The sequence below is a fragment of the Aquarana catesbeiana genome, linkage group LG11 (genome assembly GCF_042186555.1).
Source record: "Aquarana catesbeiana isolate 2022-GZ linkage group LG11, ASM4218655v1, whole genome shotgun sequence".
Lineage (NCBI taxonomy): Eukaryota > Metazoa > Chordata > Amphibia > Anura > Ranidae > Aquarana > Aquarana catesbeiana.
This window is the reverse complement of record NC_133334.1, coordinates 50754396-50781102: the sequence shown is the minus strand read 5'-3', so window position 1 is coordinate 50781102 and position 26707 is coordinate 50754396. Positions and strand designations below refer to the sequence as shown.

Here is a 26707-nt window from a genome sequence, read left to right as displayed (position 1 = left end):
CTCAACTTTCATCCAGTGCGCACTGTTGTGTCTATATTGTCTGTCAGTGGAAATAATTAACCCCGTATAATATAGAACGGCTGCTTCTCTTCCCTTCCTTGTCAGCGCGGGACAGGCCGGATGAAGGCAATAGTATAAAGGGGTCATTGTCCTTGGGGAACAATACATGAGTGTACAGGCTGTAGGGGGGAAGGGGGCACTCCTACATGATATAGGCTGAGGGTGCGGGGACCGTTGGGTGGCTCTTCAAGCTGGTATGGGCTGAGAGAATTGCACGAACTATAGGGATATTGATGGGTACAGGAGTGGGTGTGTGGTAGAACTAGAGGTGGAGGAAATGTAGGTCAAATCTTGGCTGGTTATTGGTTTCCTATTTTACTTTTGCCAAACTATCTTGGTTAAAATGCAGCTATAAAACTTTTTTTTCTTAGTTTTGAGTACAGTGGAGTTTTTTTTTTTTTTTTTTTGAATACCTATATTACCTGTAGCGACTTGTACCTACATTGGGTTGACTTTACACTTCTCAGTATCTATAGGCAGGCTTATGTACCCATAGATGTCAGAATATTGTCTTCCTTACCATGCCTGTTAATGGACAGCAGAAGACACCACCTGCCCATGATCATGGTCCATGTTGGACATTGTTCCCCATTTCCTTTAAGGGCTGTGGGTAGGTGGTGTCTTCTGCTGTCCATTACCAAACAGAGGGAACTATGCCCAACATTGCCTATGCCTAGTGTCTGTTAATGGACAAGCAGAAGACACCACCTGCTCCTAGTCCTCAATAAATGGGCACTGGCCATGTTGGACATTGTTCCTTGTGTCTGTTAATGGACATCACAAGATGCCACCTACCCATAGTCCTTAAGTAATGTTGGGTAGGGTTGGCAACAAGAGTGTATCCATAGATCTCAAGACTGTCATTCATGTTTGTGGCCAGATTACAGCAAGTGCTCTGATGAGGCTCTGATGAGGAGATTAAGGCAACAGGCCAGATCTCTTGTCATCTTCAATTCTTGTGCTTCGGTCACCCCATTAATCCTGTTAGTGATGACAACTCTTATGGCCGTTTTTCCATGCTGCCTTAATCTGCAAGATGTTGCTCCCTATTTAGTGATCAAGATTCATCGACCAGCTAAGGCACAACTTCTGTTAGGGAAGCAGTGGAATGGCTAGTATGATGTGGCCCTCTTAAAGCACAATTCCAGCATTACTTTCTCTTGCTAAATTCCACTGTCCAGCATTTTTTTTACAAAGAAATGCATTACTCGCCCTATTCCTGATGTTCCGGACTTGTCACACCGCAGTTCAGTGCCCGCAATCTTCTGGGTTAAATTACACCCTGGGGTGTCAATAACACACCTTCCTGGGGCTACATCATCCCCATGACTAAGCTCTGAGGGGTGTAGTGAAACGCATTGGGGGCATGGCCTGGTCGGAGTCCAGGCTGAGGTTGCCACACAAACACCTCAGGGATGTCATGGATGTGCGGCCATAGGAGGACTTCCTCTTCACTCTGAGCCATTGCAAGAGCGGGGACGAACTCCCTCCCGAACCGGCACTCCCAGCGGTGGATGTCATAGGACTTGCACCTCCACCAATAGAGCCTGAGCGACACACAAAGCAGGTCTTGCGTCACATATTGAAATACACTGCCATACTTAGGGTTAAATGAATGGACCGAATTGAAATACATCTTTCTACATACATTGTAACTGTTTATCTGCGGTCTTTTCTCTTCTCTTTTCTAAATCTATTCAAAGTGAATTTATAATGCTTGTCTATGAGATCAGAAAAAAAGGGGGCAGAGGGCTGAAATTACACTTTGCAGAGCTCAGTGAGGAGAGCCCTGAGAGCTGATTGGAGGGAAGGGACAAGCCTCCCTTCACACAGGAACAGAGCTGAGACAAGTGCACACTATAGAGGGATATGCTTTGTTCATATTTCATGTTTGAGGTTTACAACCGCTTAAAGCTGGTCATACACTTGAAGATTTCTCAGGTTGATATATTCCATGTATTCCCCCATCTACATTAACCTGATTGGACAATTCTCCTGCTGCTGGCTATTTTTCTCACAGCGGACATCGCTGGCTGTCCGTATACCTGAACAGTGACTGCATCTGATTTGGACGCAATCACTCTTCGGCTGATTTTTTTTAAATTTTTTTTTCAACCTGATCTCACAATTGAAGCTTGTCAAGCATGGTGGTGTCAGTATAGCCATTCATGAGCCCATTTATACTATGGGGTTGATTTACTGAAAGGGTCCTTTTTTACACGGGCGATCAGGTTTTTCAGGCAGACCTGATCGCACCCTCCATTCACCCCTATGGAGCGGCAGATGTCAACGGTGACATGCCCGCTGACATCCGCTGCTATCTGCTCCGATCCTGTGACCCTATTTTCCATCCGTCTGGCGGATCGAATAATCATTTGATTTCCCTATAAAGGAGAGCAAGACTCTGTCCATCTCCGCTCTGCACAATGAGCGGAGACGGACCTGTCATCCGCCTGCTCAGCGGAGCGATCCCCCGCTGAGCAGAGCAGAGTCCACTGAGCAGGCCGCCCGTGTGAAAGGATTCAAACTGGAGAGTGGCTACCATGCACAGCTGCACCAGATTTTCCAATCGGGTTCTAATTTTAGCGTGTTTTCATTAAAGTGTTCCTAAACACACTGCAGTAAAATCACTCTGTATATGCAGTAAACCATGCTTGTTATACTCACTGTGAAACCTAAGGGGTTAACCCTCTGCATTCTCTAAAAAGGCGGTTTCATCCTTCTCCTCCTCCTTCCACTGTTCCCAAACCATCTCTCGATTAGAACAGAGACTCTGCACATGCTCAGTTTGGTGTGTATTACTAGAGTTGTGTTTTTTTTTTTTTTTTTTTTTTCTTGTGAGGGTGCATGTGATCAGCACGGGGCCAATCGGCACTGTCCAGACAGAGGTTCAGGGGTCTTGCCTCATAGGACGGTCAGAGGAGAATGAAAACTCCTCCTACAAGAATTAACCAGACACTGATAGATGTTCTATGATTGCTATATACTGCTGATCAGAAAAGGTATTTAGCAGTTTATATTTATTAAAATAATTGAAATTCTGTGTACTGTGGGAGACCAGATATAGTGAATGCAGGGTCCTGGGTTTAGTAACACTTTAAGCTTTGACAAATAAATAAAACCTGGAAGCTGATTGGTTTCTATGTAGAGCTGCACCAGGTTTTTCACTCTCCTGTTTTACTAAATCGACCCCATGGTGTCTGTCTATAGATAGTGTATAAGTGTTTGTGCTTGGACAATAGTTAAAATGGTGGGTGTCGACAAACCTGACCAAGGGGCCCTTGGGGTGAATATTCCCCCCCCATTATGGCAAAAGATACTGCTAACCAACCTGTCGGGGGAACAGAAAGGCCTAGCTCACCCATAGCTCTTGCCTCCCCAGTAAGCCATTCATCCTTCCTCTCCATTGACATAAACTTGTGTGTTCAGCAGAAAACGTTTCCAGGATCCGGGCTCTCTGGGGGGGGGGTTTTTTGCCTGACGGGAAGGGGATGATCTCTGCAGGTCTGACCTCCTTCTAAAATCTATGGCCAGCTTTACATAACACACCAGAGTTATGTGTCAGCAACTTGCAGTTCACCAACAGCTGGAGAACCACGTTGGCCCAGCCTGGTGCGGAAATCCGAGTGTGATCTAAGCCTGGCCGTCTCCAGTTCTGTGCGTTTTATTACACAGTGTTTATGGCACAAGCGTGATGTCATGTATTTCAGAGGCATTGATCCTCTGGCTCTGGGATTGTATTACATAGCACGATTTGCCACCTCTTGTAAATTTCAGAGGCCTTTGAAGATGGCTGGAGGAAAGATCCGGCATGACTATTTAGCAAATGTGTTCCCTAGCATTTTTAGAGTTTGGCCTAAAGAGACCCTGTCACCAACATAAAAAGATTGCATGCTAAGCACAGGGTAATCATATTTTCATTGCAGCTTTTTTTTTTTTTTTTTTTTTTTTTTTTCTTGACATCAACAATAATTTTTTTTTATTCCCTAGCAGTGTGCCCCTGAACTTGCTAGAAACTCCAGCACATCCCCTAGAACAGCTCCCTCACTCCTTGCACATCATAGCCCTCTCTTCTTCTGCTGGCCTAGCTCTTGTCCCTCACCTCCCTATGTAACCATTATATAGCAGACGAGGAAGCACTGACGGTAAATACTATAGAGCAGGGGTGTCCAACTCCAATTTAATCTCGGGCCACATCAGCATTGTGGTTGCCCTCAAAGGGCCGGTTGTATCCAAGACTAGATGTCCAGAGCACCCCCACCATCAGCAATCAAGAATCCCCCACCCTCCCTTCCATCACAGTGCACCCCTCTTTACCTTCTGCTGCTGGGAAGAAGCTGGGGGCTTTGCTGGGAAGCAGAAAGTGCAGGGTCTGGAGGAGGACTAGAGAAGGGCTGGAGCTCTCCTGCAGCTGCAGGAGAGATGCAAGGGCCACATGAGATGACCTAGAGGGCCTGATTTGGCCCACGGGCCTTGTGTTTGACACATGTGCTATAGAGTGTCACATGAGCGACCGCTCTGATTCTGCTGGGGCTGGGGATATCGCATCCAAGATGGTGGCACCCAGCAGAAGCCTAATGCCGCGCACACGCGGTCGGAATTTCCGACAACAAATGTTCGATGGGAGCTTGTTGGAAATTCCGACCTGGGAATCAAGCAGAAGAGCCGCACTGGCTATTGAAGTTCATTTTTCTCGGCTCGTCGTACGTGTTGTACGTCACCGCGTTCTTGACGTTCAGAATTTCCGACAACATTTGTGTGACCGTGTGTATGCAAGACAAGTTTGAGCCAATGTCTGATCGTGTGTACGCGGCATAAGAGCTTTTTGATGTCCAGTCAAAACACAGGCTTTTACAGGTAAAGAACAAGAATAAAATGCAATAAATACACTTAAAAGGGAAAGTTGTAGTTAAAATGAATGGGCTGTTGACAGGGTCTTCTTAAAGAGGAATTTCAGGTATGGCATTTTTTACATAGTAGCTATGCATATACAATACATGGCCGATGCTGCTGAAAGCTGGAAATCACAAAGTAGATACCGCAACCCAAGTAATCTCCACTTGCTTCTGGGTCCTGTGCTTAACGGCTGACCTGATGTATTCTGAACATAGGAGGTCAACCACATGACGCGGGTGCCATCCAGAGAATGCTTTGCATTTTCTGAATAAATGCAAAAAAATGTTCTGATTTGCATGAGGTGGATAGGCAGGGTGGTGACGTCATACTCTCGACCTTGTCCAATCAGAGAACACTTTGCATTTATTCAACAAAATGCAAAGCGTTCCCTGACTGGGGCCCATGCTCAGCGCTCGACCTGTGTTGGGAATGCAGAAGGCTGACCGCTCAGCACAGGACCCAGAAGCCTTTGGAGATCACTGTAGTAGCTGTGTCCACTTCGGTTATTACCGGCTTCCAGGGGCATTGAACAGGTATGGTGTATGTACATGGTTACATTGGTTCAAGCTAGGCAAATGTAACTATGTATAAAATATCCATACCTGGAATTTGTCTTTAAAGGTGAATGAGGCAGTAGATTGTCTATTGTCCTTGTATGGGCAGGCTTCTTCTGGAGGAAATTGACTTTGTGGTTAAAGGGGGAATATGATTACACTGCACAAGTATACGCACAGATTATTATAGTAAAGTTATTTATCCCATAAATATAAATAGAAAGCATGAAGATTAAAAACCTTCTGCCTTTACAACTTCATTAAGTCCAAGGAGGTGCATGACATCTCCTGATCCTATCTCTATTAGTTATATCTGACAGGTTTTATGGCTCTGCCATAGCATACACTGACCATCAGGGTTGTGGTAGGAGAGCGATGTACCTCCTCTTTGATGCCCATTCAAAGCAGCCTTTGTATTTTGTGGATGAGTTTAAATAATACAAAGGCTTCTGTGAATGGCCAGGAGGATGGGGAGGGGCAGGCATAGCAGCTGCACTGACTCTAATGTTGAAGATGCTTAGACCCGAGGCATCAGCCTTGGGCTTCCAGAAATATAGCGATGGCTGTCTTCCAGGAGTGCAATAAAACTGTCAGACGTAAAATGAAATAAGTCCAGGAGACGTCATTCACCCCCTCGAACTTAACTCATAGGGTGTCTTCGGTTTTTACAAAGGAGCTGAATTCCCAGAAATCAGCTTTAATGCAAAACTAGACACCAAAGCTACACTGTTCCAGGTCTCTTGCAGTGTATGTCAGTGGTCACAGGCTGCAGAGGAAGGGGGAGTTACAGGAGGCTTTATGGTCTTGGTGCTCTAACAAAGAGGGTAACATTTTTTTAGATGGTTGATTTGATTGTGTGATTTGGCTGTTTGACTTTTTTTTTTTAAGAATGAATTACTCCACAGTGCCTGAAACTACGGAGAACTCGGCGAGGGCTTGTTTTTTAAATTCATTTTTTGTGTGTAAGGCTCCATTACCAGCTGGGTGTTTTGGGGTTGTGGCAGAATCGCTGTGATTCTGCTTGCATTCTCAAAACGCACTACAATAGCAAAACGTGGGTGCTGTTATTTTCAATTGGAACTTAAAACACGGTGCGGTTTTGCCGCAATTGAATCATGCGGCAATTGTGGCAAATTGCATCGCGTGAAGCATGTCGCCCAGAAGAAGCGCCTGCTCCTTTTTGGGCGACAAGCTTCACGCGATGCAATGTGCCACGACAATTACGGCAAAACTGCACCGTGTTTTTAGATGCCATTGAATATAATGGAACCTGCTTTTTGTAGTGCATTTTGAGATCACACACAGAATTGCAGGGATTCTGCAGCGATCCCAAAACGCCCAGGTGTGAATGGATCTTTAAGAATGTGAAAGTATTAATGTTCATAGCTTAGCCCCAGTTCTGTGATCAGTTCTATCAACTCGGTCACCAAATCTTAGAGGTTCACATTTACTGCTCTTCCCTTATTAAACCCTCAGCATTTTTAACTTAACAGATTGAGCACAATAAAATATTCTGCAGTAAAATTCTTACCTCCTCCCTTGCAATTTCAACGTTAAGTGCTGCTTCCCTGAACTTCTGGTCTTCATAGGGGAGAGATAACACGACAGTGCAGTGTACAGCTAGTTTGTTTGGAGAAGGGATGGGGGTGGAGGAGTGGGGAACAGTGTTTCTGTAGGGAGAGACAACAGTCACACGACCAACACTGTGGGGAGTCTAGGGCAGTGTATTCTCCAGGACATGTAAGTTTTATGTATAGGTCTGCTTTAGAATTTCTAAATACATTAAAAAAAAAAAATTCAGCTTGTTTGTCTAATTACTCTGGATACTACTATTATAGTGTAATAATAAATAAACGACCATTCATTTCATTCTGACCAACTAGGCCTTCCTTCTCTCTTCTCAGGTTTATCTAGAGCTTCAGAGTGTGCCTGCGGGCGTAACCACTTTACGTGTGCGGTCAGTGCGTTTGGAGAATGTACGTGTATACCTGCGCAGTGGCAATGTGACGGAGATAATGACTGCGGGGACCATAGCGATGAAGATGGTTGCAGTAAGTTTTCTAAATGTGTGATATTTCCAACATTTCCAAACATTTCTGCAGAAAATGTAGACCACTTTGTCTGTCTTCCTCTTAACTTTCGCTGCCAGAGCCGCCATTTGCATTTTTTTTTTTTTTTTGTACACATGTTTAAAAGAAATCATTTTAGACATGAAGATTACACAAAACCCCCAAACATTATATATTTTCTGAAAGCCGACACCCTAGAGAATAAAATAGTGGTAGTTCCATTTTTTTTATTCTGTCCTGTTTTATTACTACAAAGGTCTAGGAAATGCAAGATTTCAGCAAAAAACACACTAATTGAAGTTTAGGGCAAAGGCAATACACTAACCAAATAACCAAATTTTTGGTAGGTTGCGCCGAGTAAATCGATATGCGAAATGTCAAATCTTAAACTTGCGTGCACCCGTGAAATGGTTACAAATTTCAGTACCCTATATTTTCTATTGACGATGTGTTAAAAGCCCCCCTATAGGTATCAGTTTAGTGATACGGAGGAGGTCTTGTGCTGGAATTATTTCTCTCATTCCGGCGTGTGCGGCGATACATAATGTGTATGGCAATCAACGTTTTCACATGTAGGTGCCCCCAACGCATGTGTTTATGTTCGTACAAGTGTATATTTGAGGGGTGGGGGGGTTATGTGCTTGGGTGTATAATTTGTCAGTGGTCACGGGCTGCAGAGGAAGGGGGAGTTACAGGAGGCTTTATGGTGTGGTAACAAAGAGGGTAACTTTTTTAGATGGTTGATTTGATTGTGTGATTTGGCTGTTTGACTTCTGTTTTAAGAATGAATTACTTCACAGTGCCTGAAACTACGGAGAACTCAGCCAGGGCTTGTTTTTAAAATTCATTTTGTGTGTAAGGCTCCATTTAATAGCTGGGTGTTTTGGGATTGTAGCAAAATCGCTGTGATTCTGCTTGCGTTCTCAAAACACACTACAATGGGGGGGGGGGGGGGGGGGGTGTTGTTATGTGCTTGGGTGTATAATTTTATTTATTTATTTTACTTTTATTATTTTTTTCATCACATACAGGACTTTTTGTCTCCTAAGTGATGATCTTTAGGTGACAGGTTCTCTTTAATGAGACATGCAGGGTCACCTTTGGGCTCCACTGAATGTTTTGGCTGGGGGCCTTTATCTGTTAAACTGATGTGAAGTATGCATTTTGATGGTGGGTCCACTTGAAGTGGTGACCCTGATATGTGGAACATAAACATATACTCATTAATTATTACACAATTACATTTTTTTTTTTCTTATTTAGTGCTACCTACCTGCTCACCACTGGACTTTCACTGCGATAATGGGAAGTGCATTCGGCGCTCTTGGGTGTGCGATGGGGACAATGACTGTGAGGACGATTCTGATGAGCATGACTGTCGTGAGTGTTCTTTTTTTGACCAGTTTTGGGCAACGGAAAAAAAAGATGTGGCCTATAGGTACGTCTAGGGGGTTGTTTGGTGGTCCCTGGCTTACAAAGTTGCACAGCGGAGCTTTAGGCTTTGTAAGGCCTGAAATTAAACTGGCTGAGTTGAGACAATAGCTGCCAGGGAAGGTGATACTCACCTATTTAGCTTGATTATCTACTGTAGGTCTCCACCTTCCCCAGATTAATAAGATACAAACATTGTGGAGCCCAAATCCACAATTGTATACTGTACATATAAAGAATTTCATTTCCACTCCCTGGAATTCCCTCACTGCCTATGAACCCTTTTAAACCAAGAAGGAAAGTCCTACGGACACCACATCATCCTCCCTAGAAGGCTTTAACCAGCACTCATCTCTTCGATGGAAGTTAATGAGCTCAGTGTTGTAAGTCAACAAATGGCCTGCTTTATAATAAAGTGGAGATTAAAGAAAATCTGTTAAATTAAAAACCCAAATCTATTCTCTATTCCATACTAGGTACTCTCTGGTGCCTAAATTTACCCTGCTTGCTGTCCCCTCTACTGCCCTGGAAAGTCCCAGCAAACTCCGATAGAAACCTGTATTGTTGGCATCTGCATGTATAAGTACTGCAAGTATTTCTATCCCTCTATTGCTATCAGATTCCAAGAGCGGTTGGCTCTCTTGTAATGGCAATCAGAGCGGCTAACTAGCTGCTCATATTTGCTATTACAAGCAGCGGGATCTGCTGGTCGGACAGCCAAAGTCGGGATCAGCTTTGACCAGCTTTCCGCTATGGTAACCTGGAAGCAATGACCTGTCATCACTTCCAGTTTACCTGGATGTAAATGGCACCATTTTTAAAAACTCAAAAGCATTAAAAAACGTGGATCTTGGTGTTTTGAATTATTTTAAGTGCAGAGGAAAAATTTGGAGTCTTATTGACCCCAGATCCCTCCATAAAGATCGCATGCAAACTTTGATTCCTGGGAGAGGGTAGCTACATGTTTTGTTCTCCATGGTCCACTGTGTGTAGGAACGTAGCCACCCTCTCTTGCTGTCTCCAGATATGGACTATGGGAGATGTACTGTGCACAGAGCAGGGCACATGACCGCAACTAACATGCACTGAATTTTACATCTGAATTTATTTCTGAATAATGACTAAATGAATGGAATCTAGGTTAGTTTGGGATAAGGAATATGCTGTTTTTTTTTTTTGTTTTTTTTTTAATTCTTACTTTATGTGGCATGTTTGGAATTGTAGCTCCTCGAGAGTGTGAGGAAGACGAGTTCTCCTGTCAGAATGGATATTGTATCCGCAGCCTGTGGCACTGTGATGGTGACAACGATTGTGGGGACAACAGCGATGAACAATGCGGTAAGTTGCTGTTAGATGTGCAATTCCTGCCTGAACTATAGAGACTCCTGCAGATGGGGAACCAATAAAGAAAAATAAAAAAAACCTCGCCAAATAATGAGAACCAAATTAGAATTATGAACGACTATCATAAAGAAGCTGCAGTGTGATTGGATACCTTCCATTTGGACCTGTTTCAGTGTCAGCTTTACTGCATCCCTCAGTCAGTCCTTTCCAAATCCAGCATCTACAGGATGCCTGGTCAAAGGAAGAGGAGATGTAGATAGTGGCTAGACATGTGCGATTCGTTTTAGGTCCGTATATATATATCCGGACAAATTTTTGGTGATTTGGATCTCCGAATGAAATAGTAATGAATTGAAATTCGTAATTTTCGTTTTGTATATTTGCTTTCTAATCAATTTTAAATTTTCGGAACGATTTGAATTCAGATCGGTCAAAAAAGGATCGACCGCTTCGAATCCTGTACAAAGAAGCCGGCAGCTGCGTCCTTAACAACCGATGACTCATCAGTTGTCAGTGGGCTTCCAGATTCCGATAAGCCCACCCGCAGACCCCCACAACCACCACATATCAACGTGGGGACAAGGTGCTTGGGGGGGGGGGGGGGGGGTTGAGGGCATGTGGCCTAGTATGGTTCAGGAGGGTGGGGCAATTCGCCCCCCCCTTTCTCTCTTTTCCTGACCTGCCTTTCTGGCCCACTCCTTAAGAATCAGCTATTCTTCACATAGAATTCAAATTGGTCAATTTTTCAACCGATCTGAATTCGAGTTGTTCCAAAAATGTTGAATTTGTTAGAAAATTGGTAACATAATGAATCTATCTGAAACAAAACACATTTTTCCGTTATGCACATATCTAATGGTGGCCAATGTAGTATCGCTGATGACCCCACTTAAAGCTTAAACAATTATCAGAAATATATATTTCAGTGTGCAAAAAGTAAAAATCTAAGTTTAATTGTAAAAAATGATCAAATTGCTCCCCTAACCAGCCCCACACCCAAAATACAGGCTGCAACGTGTATGAAAACTGTGATCTCTCTGCGGGGTCTTGCTGCTGCAGAGAGACTACTGATGCTTGTGCTTTCTGTTTTTGGGCTGGTGCTGGAGTGCAGTTTTACTTTTGATTACAGTAAAAAACTTACATTTATATACAGTCAGGTCCATAAATATTGGGATAATCGACACAATTCTAATCTTTTTGGCTCTATACACCACCACAATGGATCTGAAATGAAACAAACAAGATGTGCTTTAACTGCAGGCTTTCAGCTTTAATTTGAGGGTATTTACATCCAAATCAGGTGAACGGTGTAGGAATTACAACAGTTTGTACATGTGCCTCCCACTTTTTAAGGGACCTAAAGTAATGGGACAATTGGCTGCTCAGCTGTTCCATGGCCAGGTGTGTGTTATTCCCTCATTATCCCATTTACAAAGAGCAGATAAAAGGTCCAGAGTTAATTTTAAGTGTGCTATTTGCATTTGGAATCTGTTGCTATCAACTCTCAATATGAGATCCAAAGAGCTGTCACTATCAGTGAAGCAAGCCATCATTAGGCTGAAAAAACAAAACAAACCCATCAGAGAGATAGCAAAAACATTACGTGTGGCCAGATCAACTGTTTGGAACATCCTTAAAAAGAAAGAACGCACCGGTGAGCTCAGCAACACCAAAAGACCCGGAAGACCACGGAAAACAACTGTGGTGGATGACCGAAGAATTCTTTCCCTGGTGAAGAAAACACCCTTCACAACAGTTGGCCAGATCAAGAACACTCTCCAGGAGCTAGGTGTATGTGTGTCAAAGTCAACAATCAAGAGAAGACTTCACCAGAGTGAATACAGAGGGTTCACCACAAGATGTAAACCATTGGTGAGCCTCAAAAACAGGAAGGCCAGATTAGAGTTTACCAAACAACATCTAAAAAAAGCCTTCACAGTTCTGGAACAACATCCTATGGACAGATGAGACCAAGATCAACTTGTACCAGAGTGATGGGAAGAGAAGAGTATGGAGAAGGAAAGGAACTGCTCATGATCCAAAGCATACCACCTCATCAGTGAAGCATGGTGGTGGTAGTGTCATGGCGTGGGCTTGTATGGCTGCCAATGGAACTGGTTCTTTTGTATTTATTGATGATGTGACTGCTGACAAAAGCAGCAGGATGAATTCTGAAGTGTTTCAGGCAATATTATCTGCTCATATTCAGCGAAATGCTTCAGAACTCATTGGACGGTGCTTCACAGTGCAGATGGACAATGACCCGAAGCATACTGCGAAAGCAACCAAAGAGTTTTTTTAGGGAAAGAAGTGGAATGTTATGCAATGGCCAAGTCAATCACCTGACCTGAATCCGATTTGAGCATGCATTTCACTTGCTGAAGACAAAACTGAAGGGAAAATGCCCCAAGAACAAGCAGGAACTGAAGACAGTTGCAGTAGAGGCCTGGCAGAGCATCACCAGGGATGAAACCCAGCGTCTGGTGATGTTTATGCGTTCCAGACTTCAGGCTGTAATTGACTGCAAAGGATTTGCAACCAAGTATTAAAAAGTGAAAGTTTGGATGATTGTTAATCTGTCCCATTACTTTTGGTTCCTTAAAGTGTGAGGCACATATACAAACTGTTGTAATTTGTACACCGTTCACCTGATTTGGCTGTAAATACCCTCAAATTAAAGCTGAAAGTCTGCAGTTAAAAGCACATCTTGTTTGTTTCATTTCAAATCCATTGTGGTGGTGTATAGAGCCAAAAAGATTAGAATTGTGTCAATGTCCCAATAGTTATGGACCTGACTGTATATTTTTTTATAATTTTTTTGAGAATCAATCTTTGAAACCATCTTTTATTTGTAAAAGTAGTTTTAATTCCTTAAAGCTGAACCTTGGGGAACTAAAAGTCCCCCCTTGCAGTGGGGCCGTGCTCACCCTGCAAGGGTTAACGGCTCATTAGTGTTTAGGGAACCAAGTAAGACACTTTTACTTAGCAGATCCTCGGCCTCCGCAGGCATCCCAGTGCTGCTAGACCAGTCCCCCACAGCCTTTTCTTCACTGTGCAACAATCTAAGGTCCTTTTTGTCATCAAGATGGATGTAGGGGACCAAGCCCTACATTGGATGTGAGGACACTGAGTCAGCGTCTACTGCTGACTTGCCAGGGGAGTCCTTTTAGTTTCCCCAGGGTCAACTACCAGGAGACGCAGGTTTGATTTTGTTTGCCTGTTTGGGCCACTACGACCTACCGTGTCATACCTGGTACTTGGCCTTAGTGCTAAGGTGTCCATCATACTGACATAATGACATAATGGAAGGTACAACGAATCTTCAAGGGTGTCAGTTGCTGGGCTGTCAGTGGACATTGGACCAATGGGCTAGTGATGTAATCGCTGCAATCTTCCGGGACTGTTGAGACGTCACATATTCCATATTCCCTTCTGGTCTCATCAGCCCTGGAATTTTTCAGTGATTACACCACAAATAAAGAAATCCTGGCTATTCTGCATTGGGTCCTCTCTGCTACTTTCCATATATAAGCTCTGTCGAAGGGGGATGTTGTGGGCCCCTGGAACAATTTGGCTTTCTTATAAAATGGACTAATGATTTTGGACTCTTGGGATCTTTGGTCTGGTGCTCTTTAGACCATTCATACAAGGTTTTCACTAGGGTTGCACCGATTAGCGTTTTTTTAAAATTGGCAAATACGAGTAACGATACTTTTGGTCAAGTACTCGCCAATACTGAGTACCAATACTTTGCGGTGCGATATGCATCAATAAAAAAAAAAAATTTGGTGGAAAGAATCAAATGCGATTTGAACAGGAATGCAGTGCGATTTCTGTACAAATCACATTCGATTTCCCCCACCGCTTTGTGTGTGTATACAAAGGGACTGAAGTGCCATCTAGTCAGGTTAAACAATGTTAGAACATATCTGGTAGCAGATCAGGGCTGCTGGAGGTACTCACAGGGCTGGAAGAGAAGCTCCAGGACCCGTGGGTATAGGGTGGAAGTGATGTCAGCTTGGGGGCGGACCACCTCTTCATCTCCTCCAGCAGCTCTGATTTGCTATCAGATATGTACTGTGAGTTCTAACATTCTTTAACCTGACTAGATGGCACTTTAATCTCTTTGTACACACACAGGCGGTGGGGGAAATCGCATGCGATTCGGACAGGATTCGCACCACATTCCTGTTCAAATCGTATGCAACTCTTTGCAGTGCAAATTGCGCCCATTCATTTTGTATTGACGCAAATCGCAACGCAAAGTATCAGTTTCAGGATCGGGAGCATTTGGGAGGGTACCAATACTTGCTCAAATGCTTGGTATTGGCACTGATACTGGTACTGGAATCTGTGCATCCCTAGTTTTTATTGCTCTGTGTAACCTCTATATGTGCTAACTGCTATTCAAATTGTTGATGCTGTATAATAGTAATAATAAATGTGATGCTGAGCTACCGCGATTAAAGGATTAAATAAAATCCAGTGGATGGAAGGGATGGGTAAGGGTCAGAAAGGCTGGAGAGGAAAGGGGTAGATGATGCTGGATGTCTAACTGCTCTATGTGATTTGCTGCATCTTCTAATGCACACTGTAAGAAACTCCGTGTACAGTGGAATCAGACTGCACATTTTTTTTTTGTACAGGAGAGGAGCCTGTACTGTGCAAGACTGAAGAGAAGCTGGAGTTTAGCTTTAATACAGAACCTATAGAGGGCTTACTTGCTAATAGAAAACAGCATTATATAAAAGGTATACAGCAGACATCACTAAATGGCAGACCGCGGTCTGGACCCGGACCGAGTGCCAGTTGTATCCAGACCGCCAGGGCCTCACTATTTGGCTGCCTTTGTTTCCTTTCTTCATCCCGCTGTTGTCGTCCTCTTCGTAGCAGGATGGAGGGCGGGAGGTGCGATCTGTCTGGATGGAGGGCAGGAGCTGCCCCGCTTTCTAGTTACCAAGTGGCCAGTTGATTGGTGTGACACGAGGCGGATCTAGCAACCAATCACCCACTTGTTAACAGGAGAAGTTGGGAAGCGTCCACCCTTCATCCAGACCAATCACACCTCCCACCCTCTGCTATGAAAGGTAGGAGGGGAAGGGGAGACGAGCACATGGATTTAAAGGAAGGGAGTGCTGGGTGCTATGCAAACAGTGGACGGCTATATAAAGGGAGGGCACTGAGATGTAACAGGGGGTGCTATAATATAAAAGTGGGGGCTTTGATGTAAAGGGAATGCTATTATGTAAAGGGGACTGCATTGTTAAAGGGGAGGGGACTGTGATGTAAAGGTGGTGGGACTGTGATGTAAAAGTGGGGGACTGTGATGTAAAAGTGGGGGGACGGGGTTGCAAAGGGGGAAGACTGTTCTGTGAAAATGAGGGATTGCAATGTAAAGTGGGGGCTGTGATGTAAATGAGGGGTATGTGATGTAAAGAGGGGACTGCAATGCAAAGATGGGGTCTGCAATGCAAGGGGGGGGACTGTATTGTAAAGAGGAGCTGTGATTGGGGGTGGGGGGGTGGGGGGCTGTGATGTAGAAAGGATTGAGCTGTGATTTTAAATGGGGAAGCAATGTGAATGGGGGGCTGTGATGCTTATTCCTCCTGTATTGAATTGTATTGTAACTGTACCATCTGGCCCCATGTTGTAAAGTTCTGCGCAAACTGTTGGCACTATATAAATCCTTTATAATAATAATAAGAAGAATATGTGATGTAAAGAAGGAACTATTGTGAAGGCGACTGTGATGTATAAAGATTGCACTGTGATGTATTCCCCCAGATCTAAATCTCCTGCTTCTGTTCTTCCGCTGTTTCTCGCTGAGAGCAGATAGAATAAATGAATAATTTGTCACCTTTGGCCGCATTCCCGGCTTGTATAATATAGTTTTATTTACCAGAAATGTCCAGGAGGAAGTAGTGGCTGCCCGACCAAATATTTGATCTGGAGAGTAGAAGGTCATGTAAGGTGGTTAAGGTTTCCTGTTTTTTTGCTGTTTCTGTACTTTGTCTTCAAGGACTGAATAAGAGGGAAACCCGGGGCAGATGTCTGCATATTGGCGCAAATCATAGTGCCAACCCAACAGATGCCATGTCTCATTCACCCAGCTGGGTGTAGAGAATGAATAGGAAGGGAATATTCCTATCAATATGTTGGGGGGGGTTTGGGGTTGAAAGAATGAATTCCAGTTTGCAACTATTTGCAGTATCTCACAAAAGTAAGTACACCCCTCACATTTTTGTAAATATTTTATTATATCTTTTCATGTGACAACATTGAAGAAATGACACTTTGCTACAATGTAAAGTAGTGAGTGTACAGCTTGTATAACAGTGTAAATTTCCTGTCCCCTCAAAATAACTCAACACGCAGCCATTAATGTCTAAACCGCTGGCAACAAAAGTGAGTACACCCCTAAGTGAAAATGTCCACATTGGGCCCAAAGTGTCAATATTTTGTGTGGCCACCATTATTTTCCAGCACTGCCTTAACCCTCTTGGGCATGGAGTTCACCAGAGCTTCACAGGTTGCCACTGGAGACCTCTTCCACTCCTCCATAATGACATCACAGAGCTGGTGGATGTTGGAGACCTTGAGCTCCTCCACCTTCCGTTTGAAGATGCCCCACAGATGCTCAATAGGGTTTAGGTCTGGAGACATGCTTGGCCAGTCAATCATCTTTACCCTCAGCTTCTTTAGCAAGGCAGTGGTTTTCTTGGAGGTGTGTTTGGGGTCGTTATCATGTTGGAATACTGCCCTGCGGCCCAGTCTCAGAAGGAAGGGGATCATGCTCTGCTTCAGTATGTCACAGTACATGTTGGCATTCATGGGTCCCTCAATGAACTGTAGCTCCTCAGCGCCGGTGTTCTGCCGAGAAAGTTCCGCTTGGCGGATAAGGACCCCCCTGATCCAGCAGAAATAGCTGAAGGTGAAAATCGGCTGTACACGGCGCCTGTAAGAGGGACCCTCGCGGGCTCGCTTCGCTCGCCACACTTCGGGCATGACCTTGCTTCGCTCGGCTCTTTTTGATTCCCCCTCTAGGTCCACTTGGATGGTGGGGAAGGAACCTGGACCTAGGGCGCAGGCGCCGTGTACAGCTGATTGAAGAGTTTGAGCTTCGGCTATCTCCGGCAGCTGACAGTAGTTCGTACTGCGCAGGCGCTGCGCCTGCGCAGTACAGGGGGGGTCCTTATCCACTGAGGGAACTTTCTCAGCAAGACACCGGCAGCACTTATGCAGCCCCAGACCATGACACTCCCACCCCCATGCTTGACTGTAGGCAAGACACACTTGTCTTTGTACTCCTCACCTGGTTGCCGCCACACATGACACCATCTGAACCAAATAAGTTCATTTTGGTCTCATCAGACCACAGGACATGGTTCCAGTAATCCATGTCTTTAGTCTGCTTGTCTTCAGCAAACTGTTTGCGGGCTTTCTTGTGCATTATCTTTAGAAGAGGCTTCCTTCTGGGACGACAGCCATGCAGACCAATTTGATGCAGTGTGTGGCGTATGGTCTGAGCACTGACAGGCTGACCCCCACCCCTTCAACCTCTGCAGCAATGCTGGCAGCACTCATATGTCTATTTCCCAAAGACTCAGTATATGACGTTGAGCATGTGCACTCAACTTTTTTGGTCGACCATGGTGAGGCCTGTTCTGAGTGGAACCTGTCCTGTTAAACCGCTGTATGGTCTTGGCCACCGTGCTGCAGCTCAGTTTTGGGGTCTTGGCAATCTTCTTATATCCTAGGCCATCTTTATGTAGAGCAACAATTCTTTTTTTTCAGATCCTCAGAGAGTTCTTTGCCATGAGGTGCCATGTTGAACTTCCAGTGACCAGTATGAGAGAGGGAGAGCGATGATACCAAATTTAACACACCTGCTCCCCATTCACACCTGAGACCTTGTAACACTAATGAGTCGCATGACACCAGTGAAGGAAAATGGCTAATTGGGCCCAATTTGGACATTTTCACTTAGGGGTGTACTCACTTTTGTTGCCAGCGGTTTAGACTTTAATGGTTGTGTTGAGTTATTTTGAGGGGACAGCAAATTTACACTGTTATACAAGCTGTACACTCACTACTTTACATTGCAGCAAAGTGTCAATTCTTCAGTGATGTCACATGAAAAGATATAAAAAAATAGTGTATACAGACAATAAGTAAACATACACTATAAACAGCGCTATTGTTGAGCAAAAAACATATAATTAAAATAATGCGGCCAACAGCGCACACAGGTGTGATAACACAGAGAGAAAAAGAGTCTGTGAGGTGATCAGGAAAATGTCCATAGGTGATGATAAAGCTGAATCACAGTGTGCGCCTTCCACCGGTCAGTAGGACTTCACCATGTGTTAACACTCTCCCCCTAGGGGGTCAAACTCACCAAATATGAAAGTTATAAAAGCCTTCAAGAGAAAAGGGTCTCCTTAGCACATCTCTTTCAGTACCTCTCCAGGGGGTTCAGGGGGGGGTCACAACTCCAAACAGATAAATGCCAACAAAAGAGAAAGTATGCACATAGCGTAATTCTGTTTATTTAGATGAACCCCATCATCTAAATAAACAGAATTACGCTATGTGCATACTTTCTCTTTTGTTGGCATTTATCTGTTTGGAGTTGTGACCCCCCCCTGAACCCCCTGGAGAGGTACTGAAAGAGATGTGCTAAGGAGACCCTTTTCTCTTGAAGGCTTTTATAACTTTCATATTTGGTGAGTTTGACCCCCTAGGGGGAGAGTGTTAACACATGGTGAAGTCCTACTGACCGGTGGAAGGCGCACACTGTGATTCAGCTTTATCATCACCTATGGACATTTTCCTGATCACCTCACAGACTCTTTTTCTCTCTGTGTTATCACACCTGTGTGCGCTGTTGGCCGCATTATTTTAATTATATGTTTTTTGCTCAACAATAGCGCTGTTTATAGTGTATGTTTACTTATTGTCTGTATACACTATTTTTTTACTTTTTTGTCTTTCTAAACGGCTGCTGTTTTTTGTGAACAATTAGTGTAGAAACTGAGTGTTTATACCTCCTCCATTCTAGAGTTCTGTGCTCCTATTTTTGGACATTAATTCATCTATCTGGCGCTGAGTGGTGTGCTGCAGGCCCGAGCAAACCTTTCCTCCTACATGAAAAGATATAATAAAATATTTACAAAAATGTGAGGGGTGTACTCACTTTTGCGATATACTGTATGTGCATGTTGGCAGCCATATGTGCTTATTACATATGCAGGTTCTGCTTCCTGCTACAACTGGCTGTATTTTAATGCCCCTTCCCACAATGCAGGTCTAGGAGTCAAGCACCCTTTTTTTTTTTTTTTTTTTTTGAAGGAGGTACATGAAAATGGGTTATCAAATGCGCTCAACATCTCAACATGAGCGAACAAAACAGTGCCGTCAAGCAACTTTTATTAAAAGAAATTGTAGGAATTGGCATCAAACTGAGCATTTGTAAAGATCGAAACCATAGGTTGGGTGGCTTTGTAGGGCTTCTTCTGTTGCATTGCAGTAATGTGTATTGGTGCAATGCAATGGCTTGCATTCTGTCTGGCACCCCAGCAAACCCTGCTGACAGGCGTGCGTTAAGGCAGCATGCAACAACGCATGAATATGCTGTGAAAAATGCTACATGCACTCTTTTGGTGCTTTAGGTAGACAATTCCAATGAGTGGGCTGCCTTAAAGGGGAAGACCAATATAACCATTCTTAAAACTGTTCCCTCCCCCCCCCTCCTCCCAGCTATCCTACATAGCCTGTATAAAAAAAAACTACTGTATGTACTTACTTTTTTTTTTTTTTGTCCAGTCACGTGATCCAGCAGCTCCGGCTTCCCTGTGTTAGAGAGCAGCTGTTTTTAAGTGCTTACACAGGGGAGCTGGTGATGCAAGATCATGTGACTGGAAGACTAAAAAAAAATAAAAAAAATAAAATAAAATAAAAATTAAAAAAAAGTACACACTTTTTTATTAAATAATAAAAAAAATTTGGGGTATGTAGAATCTTTAGGGGGGGGGGCGTATTTAAGAATAGTAGTTATAGTTGGCTTTTAGAAACCCTTTTTTTTTTAAAAATTATTTTAATGCAATGCGCATTCGTTTTGAGTGGGCTGTTAGAAATCACAGGGCCCCGTACAGCCTACCTGACAGTGCTCCCCCCCCCAACCCCCTGAAAATATCAAGATATTTTTTACTAAAAATACACTAAAGTCATTATTAGCGGACACAAATATTACATAACATAACTTAACATACTTCAGTTCTGAATAATCTCGTGGGGGATTGTGACCGATCACTCACTGTGTCCATTCAGGAAAGGAAAGGGCTGGTAAATTCTGAATCTGAATTCAAAATACTTTATTAATCCCAAAGGGAAATTTTTTTGCCATATTTACCAGCCCTTTAGGCTGGATTCATACCCATGCATTTTTAGTGCTTTTTGCATTTTGCAGATTTGCACTACAGAACGTGTTCCATAGGAAACCATGTTAAATGGACTGTAGTACAAACCTGCAAAATGCACTAAAAATGCATAGGTGTGAATCCAGCCTTACCCCACTCTCCATCTCCGCATCGGCCCCCCGAAGATACGCCCTTGGTCTGATCTTAATAATGTGTCCGGGTTTCAGGCTGACTAAAACCTGGATTGTCCGGGTGATTCCCAGACCGGTGACAACCCTAGAGGAAGGACAAGTCCTGGCAGAAGCTGTCGGATCTCTGTATTGAAGGCTCAATACTGTACAAGTTCTATATATAATATATACAGGATAATGGCTCTATAGAAGGTCAGCAGAAGTCAGGACACACAGGGACTTGTGGTTCTAAAACATCAATGACATGACGGGGCTCCTCACTATCCTTACACATGATGAATGGAGGTTTATCGGGTCTCTCCAGCTCCTGTGGAAGTAGAAGTCCAGCAGAAGCTGTCGGGGCACACTGGGGTTCTGGTTCCACAACAGCTGACAGGTCCACTTTGAAGCTCATTGTCGGCCCCCAGCCTCCACTCACCACATCCTGGGCTCTGGTACTGAAGGTCCCCGGGAAACAGGTCTGGCAGGGACACCTTCACACTGTCCCTGAACAGCAGAGTGATGTCTGTGTGCAGAGGAGAAACATAACAAAATATTACAGCGCACACATGCAAAAAAGACATTTACCTCCTGCAAGGCTTATTTTAAAACACCTAGACATTTTCAAAAAACCTTATCAAAAAATATGGGGATTTGGTCACACCATATTGCTATATGGTGCTAAGCCCGCTTACTGCGACAAAATACGCCATGATTAGTGGGTCCTACACTATCCATAGAATGGGAGATCCTGCTTCTCTGAACCACGGGAGCCATACACTCCTCTATATGGTAGAACTAGAGGTCTCCACCCATGACACAGATGGACACTAATGAGAGGCACAGATGAGGGAGTGGGGTACTCCAGCCCAAAAGGATTTGGTCAGAATCCATACAATAGACAAACAAGATATTTGGGGGGCACACCCTAAAAGATGCATTAAAGATGGTGCAGCCATAAGACCATACAACAAAACAAAATATTACAGCGCACACATGCAAAAAAGACATTTACCTCCAGCAAGGCTTATTTAAAACACCAGGAGAAACATGTCACCGGGAACAAGGCAGGGCCATTAGAGTTCCCAGCCAGCCACTGCCTGGGAAGAGAAGAGAGGGGGAGTGCCCTGAACACTAAACCAGCACACCTTGTTATTTCAGTGGAAGAGATACTTTAAAATGGAACCTCACTCTCTTCATCAACATTGACTATTTTTAATCCTTATGCTGCTTGCATTCATATATTGAGTTTACATTTCTTCAGTTACTTCCTGGTTTCCAGGCCTAGGCAAATGATGTCATACATCCCAGGAAGGGAAGGAGGGGTTTTCTAAGAGCCCTTTCACACTGGAGACTGCTCGTTTTAGCGGCGCTTTTCGGCCGCTAGTGGGGTGCTTTTAACCCCCGCTAGCGGCTGAAGAAGGGGTTAAAAACGCCTGTGTGTTCCGTAGCGCTTTTCAGGCGTTTTGGAAGCGCTGCCCATTCATAGCAATGGGCAGGGGCATTTTGGGAGATGCCGCTTGCAGGACTTTTTTTTTCTAACGTCCCACAAGCACACCGCCCCAGTGTGAAAGCACTCGGGCTTTCACGTTCGGGCTGCATGGGAGGCAGGTTTTAGGCGCTTTACAGGCGCTATTTCTAGCGCTAAAACGTCTGTAAAACTGCCTCAGTGTGAAAGGGGTCTAAGCTAAGCACACTCTCCTGCCTGCTTGCCTGAGCTAAGGGCAGATAGACCATTTGTGTACAGAACTTCTCCAGGCAGATTGAAAATGAAAGGTAATATTTAATAACCTTCAATATGACTTGTGAACTAAGGGAATGTGACCCCCTGACATTTGGCATGTCGTCTTTTTTTTGGGGGGGGGGGGGGAGCGGAAACCCTCTTTTTAGAGGGTTCCAGCTCCCACTTCCTCCCGGGGCACCGGAACTAAGCTCACCTTTCCCCCCTCCCTTTCGACAATCCTTTTGGCAATCATCTGGGACATGTCACAGGTCCCAGATGATTGCCCGGCCAGTCACAGCGCACTGCGTGGCTCGTGCATGCGCAGTGCGTGCCCAGCTGTAAAGCCACAGCCAGGCGCCCACAATGACAATGCCTGCGCCGCAGAGAGGAGGGGGAGACAAGCGGGGCTTTGTCCCCCGGCATCACTGGACTGTGGGACAGGCAAGTGTCCAATTTATTAAGTCAGCAGCTGCAGTATTTGTAGCTGCTGGCTTTTAATCTTTTTTTTTTTTTTTTTTATTAGGCTTGATCCATAAATTTGAGCTGTAATTATGTCCTTTTGCCATTGCACTTGATTCTGTACTTGTGTCTGTTTAGATCATATATAGTATATATAGTCATATTGTTACAAAGACTGGATCATTTCTATCTCTCTCCCCCAATAGATATGAGGAAATGCTCAGAGAAGGAGTTTGGGTGCTCTGATGGTAGCTGTATTGCAGAACACTGGTTTTGTGATGGGGACACAGACTGCAAGGACGGATCGGATGAAGAAAATTGTCGTAAGTAAATCCAAACATTCCAGAAGTCAAATGGAAATCCAGTTCCTGAGATATTCTGAAACCGTAGAGAATGAATTATGTTATCACTAATAATAATATTATTAAAGCATTTGTTACCCCAACACTTTATATTCCTGATAAGTGCCTGCTGTACATGTACTTGTTTGAGAAAGTATCCTGTTCTCTTTGTATTGTTTCCTTTATGTGAAATCCCTGGTGTTCCTGCTAGTCCCCTTGCTTTCCTATTATAAAGTGACCACACTAAGCAGGAGAACAAATTGTGGTCAGTTCTCTAGCTATGGTGGGAAATCAGTGTGCTCTCCTCCAATCATATGTCCTGACACGCCCCCTCTGCACAGCCATACACTGAAAAGCTTAGTGTGCTGCTGCTTCTCCTCCGCCAGCTTTTATGCAGCTGAGAACAGAGGGAATGTGATCACTTATAATAAAGGGAACAAAGGTATTTATAATGTGTTTTTTTTTTTTTTTATATGTATACACAAATGTTTGGCCTTTTTATTTCTATTTTAAACTGAATGGTTTTGTTTTACAAGGTGATCGTTTACAATCACTATAGTGATAAAAAATATAGGAGAGCAGTATCCTCATGCATCTTCCAGATGATAGCTTTTTTTTTTTTTTTTTTTTTTTGTACTGGTTTGGCTTAAAATCCAGCTAAGACTTTTTATTTCCTTAGTATTAGAGTGGGGAAGGGTTGGAATCCCTTTCAGGTTTTACTGCTATTCAGAGCTTTGTAAAGGAGCTCCAGATAGCAGTAAAAACCCAACAGGATTTCTGATCTTTCCCGATTCTAACAGACAAAAACAAAAATGTTTGATTTGAATGGGTCTACCTGGTCTGGTCATGGGCTGGGAAGGCAGAGAACCCACTGTGTCAGTTCCCCTGGGAGTTGGCCATCCCAGGGGTGTTCTTGGTATCACTATGGGCCTGGGATACCCACTGTGAGAACAAGCACATGGCCATGGCAATGTTTTGGGCACTCACCTCTTGGGATAGGCCTTTTTGGCACAGACCGGGGCAATTTCTGTTACCAGGCTCCAAGGCCTAGTCATTGCACATGCACTGGTACTTATTTTCTTCACGTGTGTTACCTGCACTTATGTTTTGTGTTTTTCCTTTTCACTCGGATAGAGGGTTTGGCTCCTCGGACCTACTCTGAAGTCGAGAGGGAGGATTTTTGACCATCAGTTTCCTTCCTCCCCTGAGCAGGGGGGCATGGAGTCTCTCTTCGGGAGAACCCCTCATCTAGTGCTCAGTGGTTGGCTCGGCTGACCATGAGGAGAGGCCCTTTAGCTAGGTGGACTAGAGATGGACCCCTAAGTGCACTTCTTTTCTGTATGTTTTTCAAATGCACTTTTTTTTTTGACCACTTATGGGTTTTTTGTTTTTGCGCACAACAATGGGTTCAGAAAAAAAAAAGCTTTAGCTTATCGATAACCTTAAAAAAACAAAACCACAAAGGCATACTGCACTTCATTGCTGTGTAATCCTCTAATTTGCAGAAAGTAGAGTGCATCATACCAGCCAAGATCACAAAGATAAAAAGCCAGATTTCCTACTGCTTCTGCGCAGAATTTCTTTCAATCTCGGCACTACTGAACTAGATGCCAAAATGAAGAATGCTCACTGTTGGGCTGAGCTTAAGCAGCCCATAGATTATGCAATTTTTCTTTTCTTCTACCTCAAGTGGAAGGAAAGAAAATCGCTTGATTTTCCCATTAACCCAGCCAGTGTTGATTGGGGGAATCTCTCCTGCAGCACTATTATGTTCTTTCTGCAGGGAGCCTTCCCGGTTGGCAGAACACAATGGTTACTGCTAGTGGCTATAGCCGCCGGCATTAATCGCATGCAAAAAAGACAGTACCCTAGTTGTACCCAAGTAGATCGCTCAACTTTTTTACAGCCAGCCTGCCAATAAATGGATCGAATCTCGGCTGGTCCCTGCTGAAACAGCCAAGATTTGATCCATCTAAGGCCAGCTTGGAGGTAACTCTCTCCTGGCTGTGATATCGACTCTCCGAAGGCTTCTGTGTAGGCTGTGAATCATTGGTGAGCTTGTGGTTTTATGCGCAGGTACTGCGCTGTTTAAAGGTTGCCAAGGTATCTGTGAGTGCAGATTATCAGCACTATCACTGGCTATCAGCAATACAATTGGCAACAGGGTATCAGCACTACCATTGACAATGGGTTATTACCATTGGCAACATTACAGTGGAGACCAGAGTTCCACTTCTACTCCCCTTTTAGGAACGCTGTACACACAAGACTTATTTACCTAGATTTCTGCACAGATCTGGAAGAAATACACAAAGTATACCAAGATAATATCTGGCCCCCACCTAACAACTGTACACTTATTTTCTCCATCAGCACATCCCCCACAGTTATTATCTCTTGTATCTCTTCACCTTCCCTCTTAGAGTGTAAGCTCTAAGGAGCAGGGCCCTCTGATTCCTAATGTATTAAAGTGTATTGTATTTGTACTGTCTACCCTCAAGTTGTAAAGCGCTGCGTAAACTGTTGGTGCTATATAAATCCTGTATAATAATAATACCAAGAGGAGTTTGGCTTTAAGTAAACTGAATTCTTATTGGTCGATGTGAGTTGCAGCACCTGACTGCTCCTAGTAATGCTTTTAAATGCTTGGTTTCTCCTTTAGCTTCTGACGTTCCAGCCCCTAGCTGCAGTGCGGAGGAGTTCCAGTGCGCCTACGGCCGCTGCATCCTGGATATCTATCATTGCGATGGTGACGATGATTGCGGAGACTGGTCTGATGAATCCGATTGCTGTAAGTGCCACTGATACGTTTTGTTGCCTCCAGTTATCGGACATCGTTACTGTTTCCTCCGGGATCTTTGTACCTCTGATCTGATCTGGTCCTCAGTCAAACAGTTACCTGCTGCTGCTGTCTATCACCCGGGGCCTGGATTTTCTCCACTGTTTGTTATTCCTCAATTACACACATTAACGGTTTGCAGTTCTTAATGACCTCAAACCAACATTTATCAGCCTTGTTATTTTTTATCTTAGCATCCCATCAACCATGTCGTTCTGGAGAGTTTATGTGCAATAGTGGCCTGTGTATAAATTCTGGATGGCGCTGTGACGGAGATGCGGACTGTGATGACCAGTCGGATGAAAGGAACTGCAGTGAGTACCATACAGGAGACTTCTCCACAGTAATGCAAAGCAAATTTCTTGGGTCTCTTTTGCAAAAAATATTGTTGAGGTGTATAAAA

At 44.0% G+C, this 26707-nt stretch overlaps 1 protein-coding gene across 4 annotated transcripts in view; it reads left to right on the top strand.

Moving 5' to 3' along the window:
- LRP4 (LDL receptor related protein 4) overlaps positions 1–26707 on the top strand; it is a 164193-nt gene that overhangs the window by 70673 nt on the left and 66813 nt on the right. For all 4 annotated transcript variants that reach the window (XM_073604324.1, XM_073604323.1, XM_073604322.1 and 1 more), the window contains exons 2-7: positions 7415–7561; positions 8843–8959; positions 10235–10348; positions 23331–23447; positions 26128–26256; positions 26499–26618. In XM_073604324.1, the coding sequence (XP_073460425.1) occupies positions 7415–7561; positions 8843–8959; positions 10235–10348; positions 23331–23447; positions 26128–26256; positions 26499–26618 (744 nt within the window). The remainder of the gene's footprint in view (positions 1–7414; positions 7562–8842; positions 8960–10234; positions 10349–23330; positions 23448–26127; positions 26257–26498; positions 26619–26707) is intronic.